The following is a 7,405-nucleotide window of genomic DNA, read 5'->3' on the forward strand; positions in this document are numbered from 1 at the left end:
GTGGCCGGCAGGGGCGGGCGGCGGCGCCCTGGGCGATGCAGCTGCCTCCCGCGCTCCGCGCTCGCCTGGCCGGGGGCCCCGTGGCGGCCGAGCCGCTGCCCGTCGTGAGGGACCCCGCGGCGGCGACGGCGCCCTTCCGCTTCGCGGCGCGCCTGGTGCGCTTCCCGCGGGAGCACGAGTTCTTCGAGGTGCGCAGTAGAGGGTGGGACGGAGGGAGCGTGAGTGTGTGTGCGTACTCGCGCGTGGGGCTGTTGGGGTGGGGCGGGGCTTACGGGTGGGCGGGGCCTGGGCGGCGGGGGCGGAGCGCCGGCCCTGACCACGGGCGCGTGTCTCCTGCAGGACGGGGACGTGCAGCGGCACCTGTACCTCCAGGACGTGCTTACACAGGTGGCCGAGGAGCCCGAGAGGTGCAGGTGAGCGGTCCCAGCGCCCCACGCCCTCCTGCCCTGCTCCAGGTGCTGGCCCTGACCCCGCACGCACCCCTCATCCCTATTCTCGACCCCTCTGAGGCCCCGAGGCCCTGCTGGCACGAGCAGGACAGTCCCAGTCCAGGCTACCCCTGCCAGCCCCTGACCCGGCCGGGCACTGCCACCCTTACCTTTTAACCCTCCTGGCACCAGCCATGCCAGCTGCCCTGATCTCTCCCAGCTTTGCCTTGACCGCTTCTCTGCCGTTCAGTTAGCTTATGTGACATTTATTCATAGAATTAGGATTTGGGATTGTGAAAGGAACAGTGGGAGAAAACTTGTCTACAGACAGCCTAGTTCCCGTTCTTGGCAGGGTGGAGTTAGGCATCCCTGCGAAGCCTGTTTTCCTCGCTCAGGGTGCCTGAGTTCACCTGCCAGGTGGCAGGCTGCTGCCAGGTGTTTGAAACCTTGAAGGACTATGAGCACCACTACCACACGCGGCACAGACACGCCTGCTCCCTCTGCAAACGGGCATTCCCCTCTGCACACCTGCTGGACACCCACGTCCTGGAGTGGCACGATGCGCTTTTCCAGATCCTGTCTGAGAGGCAGGACATGGTGAGTGGCCCCCAGCACCCACTGAGAGGTCACCTCCGGCCCGCCCAAGGGTGGGTGCTAGGGCTGCATTGGTGGCAGACAGTCCTGGGTGAGGCTGCTGGGTCTGAGTCCCCTGGAGGTCAGCGTGCCCCTCCCAGCCTCCAGGACATTGGGGCAAGACCAGAGGGACCCCTTCCTGCCCTTGGTGCCCATGCCGCGTGTCCCTCTAGAGCTGGGCGCTCTGGGTGCGCGGAGGCACCTGCGGCGTGGTGATGGCGGGTGGCCCTTTCCTGTTTCAGTACCAGTGCCTGGTGGAAGGCTGCACGGAGAAGTTCAGGACCAGCTCGGCCCGGAAGGACCACATGGTGCGGCTCCACCTGTACCCTGCGGACTTCCGGTTCGACACGCCAAGGACAAGCAGAGGGTGTGTGGCGCTCTGGGCGAGTGTGCTGCTATGGCCGTCCTTCGGTCACCTTCAGTGGGTTCTCGCTAAGTGTCCGTGTGTCATTTAGCCAGATCCTTGGCAGGGCTGTTTTACGTGCAGCCCTGCTCCTGAAAGGGAGGGCGGGCAGGTGGGCAGCAGGCTGTCCAGGCTCCACTTTGGGAGGTGGGAGAGGAGAAGAGCATTGGGCATGGATTGGGGTTCCCATTGTGGGAGCTGGTCCCCCAGAAATTGGTCATTGGTTGGCAGACGTCCACACTACAGAGATCTAGCCTCTGAGCCCGTTCCTCTCGCCTGGGGCCTTCCTGTGTGTCCCATCCAGAGTGTGGGGTCAGGCTTGTTTACAGTTGACGCCCTCCTGTGAAATTGGGGCAGAGCTTCCAGGAATATCTACCAGCTTTGTGTTATGGTCCTTCTAGCCTGTTTTTCAAGTGAACCTTGATGATAACCAAAATTTGCATTGATTCGAGTTTTTTCAGAGTACTCTATTTTCTCTAAATGGGACCTTGCTGTTGAAGACAGAATAGCTGTGGGAACTATTGCAGTGTGGGAGGCTCTGTAAGGCTTTGTGCTACAGTGACTCCTTTCTCTGGGGTGACTTTAAAGAAAAAATCTCTACATTGCCTTACGGAGGAGCTTGTGGGTGGTATTGGGGGCACTCCAAATACTTTATAGCCTCCCGTTATTTTTAGTAAATTTCTCACTAGTTGTCATGAGCAGATGCTTGACTTGATACGTATTTATCTCATCACCCCTAAAAATACAGTTTTTAAGAAACAGAGTGGCTGTCATACTTGAGTTTATACAATAGTTGTGTTTACTGTGTCATGTTCACTTTTGGCCTCTAACGGTTCTCTTTTCCTGCTGACCTGAGATGTTCCCTAGAAGATTAGACTGTTTCCCTCTGTGAGCAAACACTTTCGCGAGGAGTCGTGCTCCTGGCAAGGCAGTTGGGGGCTGGGGGCATAGCGCAGGGCACCACCCTCACGGCGTCTCCTCCGCAGCCGGGCCCCACCTGGGCCACGCATCCCCCTGACGGCCGGAGCCCTGGGCGGCAGTGGCGAGCAGTCGGAAGGGGACGCCATGGAAGTCTCTGCAGACGAGCAGGTGGCCATGCCCCCGGGGGCCCCTGTGGAGACGCGGACGCACAGCCGCAGGTCAGTGGCAGGCAGCTTCAGGGCTCCACGTGGGGAGTCGGGGTTTGGCCCTGAGCTGGGGCATTCACCGGCCGACTCTCCAGGTGAGGGTGTTGCTTCGCTGGAGTTGAAAGCTTCAGTATTCCCATTTCCTGAATAATTTAATTTTTTATTTTTGTGTCGTCTGTTTTTGGAACCCCTTGAAGCCCAGGAATGCAAAGCGTGTCTACCTTTTCATCATTGCCCAAACTGAAGTACAAAAAGGGCAGTACCTAATCGGTCAATTCTAGCTGGTGAGGCTACCTGCCTAGTATTAACCATGCTTTTCTTGGGCTAAAATTGCTTTAATTTCTATTTTGGGGGGAAATATGGAAAAATCACCAGAGATTCTAAACTGCCAGGAGAGGGATTGTGTGTCCCTCAGCTGCCTTCTGCAGTGCCTGGACGTCAGCCTGTGAGTCCTATTGCCGTGGGCAGTGTGTCTGAGTGCTGTGGGCAGCGTGTCTGAACCCCAGCTCCGGCCGGCTGGCTCTGCACAGTGGGCAACCTCGGCCCCGGGGGGTCCCCCCACCAGAAGTGGGTGTGAGGCGGGCCGGGAAGCACTGCCCAGGGCTTGGGTAGCAGAAAGCTGGAGATAAGGGAGCCGGCACCCACTGTCCCAGTGCAAGAGGGTGGTCAGCACTGGGGAGAAAAGCTCGGGACCAGGGCCAGGGGCTGTTGGCCGGCAGAGAAGCCACTTCACGCCCTTCTCTCCGCTCCAGGGTACCTTCTACCATATGTTTTGGTCAAGGCGCATCACGAGGATTTAAAAGCTCCAAGAGATGAGACCAACACCTGTGATGGATTCAGAGAGAGGCGAGCGCAACCGAGGCCTGAGCAGGGGTGCGTCCACCAGGAGTGGGCGGCTTCTCGCGTCCCCCGACAGCTCTGGTGCGGGACGTGGGCCTTGGCCGCCCTCCATGTCCCGGTCATTTGGTGCAGGTGTCAGTGTCCGTCACGCAGACTGGAACGCCAGCCTGGCACGCCCGCTTTCCATCCCTGCTGGAGGCAACGGGAGCCCATGCACTGCCCCTGGCCTGGGCGGCAGAAGAACTGTGTTTTCAGATAAATGTAAGATAAATGATTTCCACCGGTGGTCTCTGGTTCCGTTTCTGTATTTTTTAACTAAACAGGGACGCAGCCGTTATTACCCATGCCTGTTTCCCTTTCTGTGTCGGGTTTCATCAAGGGCACATAGCCTCAGGTCTCTCGGGGGCGGCTGGCCGGGTACCATGCACACTCCGCTTGCGGCCCTGAAGCTCGTGGCTTCGGAGGAGGTGCTCTGTCTGCAGTCCCGTCCGCTGCGCAGTGGCTGTTCGCAGGGGCCTAGGCACTGGGCATGCAACAGGGAGCGTAGCCTCCTGGGGGAGGCAGTGGCAGGGGAGGAATCAGTGGGTAGGGACTGGGCGGGGGTGGTGGTGCAGGGAGGATGTTTGAACCGATCTTAAGGGCAGGAAGGGGACAGGGCAAAGGAGCGGGAGGTTCACAAGTACCTGTCCCAATCCAGGGCCCAGGCAGGCACAGTGAATCCTCATCTCACGTCTCTCCATGGACACGTGGGCAGAGGAGTGCAGAGCCTGCAGCAGAAGAGCCAGTGGGGAAGTTGGGGCAGGCAGGTGGAGCAGGGGGTGCTGAGGCAGCGTGACACTGGAGAACACCCTGCATCAGCCCTGTTTTCATCAAGTCAAGAGGTCTGAGGACCAGACCTGCAAAAGTGGGGACCCTCCAGGGTGTACCCCTTCCAGAGGCCCCGTCCCCGCCAGGCACCGAGCCGGGGGCATGTCAGCTGGCTAGTCCAGCCCCAAGGGTCCCACCCCCTCCCCATCCCACCTGCACAGCCCTCTCGCTCTCTCTCTCTCTTTCCCTCTCTCTCTCTCTCTCGGGGCTCAGGGTTTAGCCTGAGGCAGTGGGGTGTCCTCTGGCTCTGGATACCACAGCTGCAGCCCCAGCCCCTCCTGAGCCAGGCCCAGAGCTCGGGGTCCCTGGGGCAGTGGGCAGTGGAGCGGATGGCCATCTGGGTCTGGGGAGCACTGTGCCAGCAGCTCAAGGTGCTGAAGACTAAAGGTCCGTCAGCAGACGCTCAAGCAAAAGAAACTAACATGAGAAGTGCAGGTCTTGCCTGGTGACAGAAGGCTGGACGCACATGCTACTGTGTGGAAGGTGGCCTGGATTGGCAGAGGGCCGCCAGGCAGCTGGTCCTGGGGCAGACTGGAAAGGGCCGATTTGTGGGGCCTGCACTCCTTCCAGCTCACCCCGATGGCCAGGCCCGCTGGTCCTGACCTCTGTCCCTCCTGCATCCCTCCTGGAGGCTGAGGGATACAACTCTGAGCCCATGTGCACATCGGCACGTGCTGCTAAGTTTCCTGTCTATAGTGTTTGTTGTCATGTTAGACGGCGTTTCATAGCTCAGCTGTACTGAGCTTCATCCCTGCCTCTTCTGAGTCTATTTCTTTTCCTGCAGAAACGTGAATGTAAAAGTTCTGCATGAAGAATGCTGTTGGTACAAAACTAAACAAATGAAGGTGAGCCTCGGAGTCCATTTGCCAGGGCCTTTGCCAGCCTCTGGGGAGAAGCTCACCTTTCTGCTTCAAGGCCAGGTGTGGTCCTGGGAAGACCTGGCATCAGGAGCGCTTACCAAGGGAAGCAGGAATTTACCTGTGAGGAGAGCCAGGGAGGAGGCGGCAGGCCTGGCCCAGCAAGTAGAGACCGTATTTCAGGGCGTGAGGTTGCCACTCATCTGTTCAGCGTGGGAAGACGTCCTCGGATTTAGGTGAAATGTCAGCGTTTTAGGACGGGGAGCCCAGAGCCCATGTGGGGCCCACGTGTCCCAGCCGGTCCCCTCAGCCGCGGGTCTGAGCTCCTCCAGTTGTTGCTCGCCTTGTCAGGTCTGAGATTAATCAGTGCCTTTCCCTCCTTGTGGACGGTTGGGGCCCTGGGCACTGAGACCCCACCTCTGAGCAGGTGTGCAGTGGAGCCTACGGTGTTTGCATCCTGCTCGCCTCGGGACCCTGCCCGGCAGTCTGCAGGGTTGCCCCGAGACCCCACTTCCTTCGCTGCACCTTCTCCTACCCTTCAGACCCTCCATTGGGAAAACTGTCTTTCTGCCTTGATGTTTTTGGAATTTCTTTGATGAGGATCGCTTGGTAACAAAATGTGCTCTATATTTGTGTGCCACTTTGAAAAGATTGATGCATCCCAGAAAAGCCATGTTTTCATCCTAATCCCATTCTGCAAAAGCAGCTGTTTCTTCTAATCCCTATTCAGTGCTGTATGTTGGAAACTAGTCAGATCATCTCCATGGAGATGTGACTCACTCAAGAGTGGGTGTTAAACTGAATTAGGTGGAAATGTGTCTCCACCCATTCCAGGTGGGTCTTGATTACTTTACTGGAATCTTATAAAAAAGGGAACATTTTGAAGAAAGTGGGAGATTCAGAGAGAGCAGAGATGACAGAATGCTGCAGAACGACATAGCCTCAAGAAGCCAAGTCCACGAGCCAGCGACCTTTGGAGATGAAGAAGGAAAAAGCCTCCCGAGGAGCCTCATGAAACCGGACGCCAGGAGAAGAAGCTAGCAGATGACACCGTGTTTGCTACGTGCCCTTCCAGATGAGAGAGAAACCCTGACCCTGTTCGCCATGTGCCTTCTCACTAAAGAGAGGACCCCTGAACTTCATCGGTCTTCTTGAACCAAGGTATCTTTCCCTGGATGCCTTTGACTGGACATTTCTATAGATTTGTTTCAACTGGGACATTTTCTCAGCCTTAGAACTGTAAACTAGCAACTTATTAAATTCCCCCTTTTAAAAGCCATTCTGTTTCTAGTATATTGCGTTCCGACAGCGAGCAAACCAGAACAGTTTGTTTCCCTGGAAAGTCTTTATGTTCTTGTCCTGAAAGCTGTCCTTGCCAGGACTGTAACTCCTGGTGGGCATTTTGCACGTCGAGCGCACCACGCTGCTCCTTCCTGCTGTCGTGGCTACCGTGGGACTCGGTTGTCACCCAGCTGCTGTTGTCGGGAAGGTGCTTGGTCTTTGCCCTCTGGCTGCCTTTGAGACCCGCTCTTCGTCTCCAGTGCCCAGGCCCACCAGGATGTGTGCGCGTGGCGAGACCTCTGTCCTGTGCTATGTGTTCATTATGGCATTTGAACCTGGGGTTTTATCACTATGAATATTTATTACTTTTGCCTCACCCTCTTTTCTTTCTCTCCTGAAACTCCATTTGGATGCATGTTAGACTTTCTCACGCTGTCCTCTGTTTCTGACAGCTCTTTTGTATTTTCTCTCACCTGTCTTTGCTACATTTTGGATAATTTCTTCAGATCAACTTTTCAGTTCACTAATTCTCTCATAATATGTATTAAATATTGTATTAATCACATTTGGTTTTAATTTCAATAATTATGGCTGTTAATTCTTTAAATTCCATGTTTTCCTAACTTGCTAGATCTTTTATTTTTGTTCATCTTATTTTCAGTCCATTCTTTCAATTTTAGAATGTATTGAACATACTTTGTATTCCGTGATTGACAGAAGCAACCTCTAAGTTGTCTGTGGATATGGTCTGCTGTCATCGTCTCTGTGACTCACTCCTGCTGCCATGATTCCTGATGAATTTCATGGCTTTTGACTGAGAGTTTATACGTCTCAGATCCTTACCCCTGGGATTAGTTTGAATCCTTCTAGAAAGAATTAGCCTTTGTTTCTGCCATTGGACTGGGTCCACTGCCAATCTAGGACCACTTTTAGATCAATTCTTCTTGAGTTTTGGGTTTCACTTGGCCC

The 7,405-nt window shown here is 55.8% G+C and overlaps 1 protein-coding gene across 2 annotated transcripts; it reads left to right on the top strand.

Moving 5' to 3' along the window:
* The first annotated feature begins 35 nt into the window (after positions 1-35).
* ZNF511 (zinc finger protein 511) lies at positions 36-7,001 on the top strand. 2 transcript variants are annotated; one of them, XR_013161818.1, is made up of 7 exons: positions 36-188; positions 340-413; positions 824-1,025; positions 1,304-1,428; positions 2,451-2,603; positions 3,344-3,692; positions 5,083-7,001. XR_013161818.1 is itself a non-coding variant. In XM_077126449.1 (7 exons), exons 1-6 carry the CDS (start codon positions 36-38, stop codon positions 3,405-3,407), a joined length of 771 nt encoding a protein of 256 aa, XP_076982564.1. In that variant the 3' UTR covers positions 3,408-3,437; positions 5,083-7,001. The 2 variants fall into 2 exon arrangements, 1 of the variants encoding a protein (XP_076982564.1); XM_077126449.1 differs by having other exon boundaries at positions 3,344-3,437.
* The last annotated feature ends 404 nt before the right edge of the window (positions 7,002-7,405 follow it).

This window comes from Tamandua tetradactyla, chromosome 13, assembly GCF_023851605.1.
Source record: "Tamandua tetradactyla isolate mTamTet1 chromosome 13, mTamTet1.pri, whole genome shotgun sequence".
Lineage (NCBI taxonomy): Eukaryota > Metazoa > Chordata > Mammalia > Pilosa > Myrmecophagidae > Tamandua > Tamandua tetradactyla.

Coding starts and splice junctions, on each gene's coding strand:
- ZNF511 (XM_077126449.1), top strand. CDS start 36: ATGCAGCTGCCTCCCGCGCTCCGCGCTCGCCTGGCCGGGGGCCCCGTG. Junction 414..823: donor GAGGAGCCCGAGAGGTGCAG/GTGAGCGGTCCC, acceptor TTCCTCGCTCAG/GGTGCCTGAGTTCACCTGCC. Junction 1,026..1,303: donor TGTCTGAGAGGCAGGACATG/GTGAGTGGCCCC, acceptor TTCCTGTTTCAG/TACCAGTGCCTGGTGGAAGG.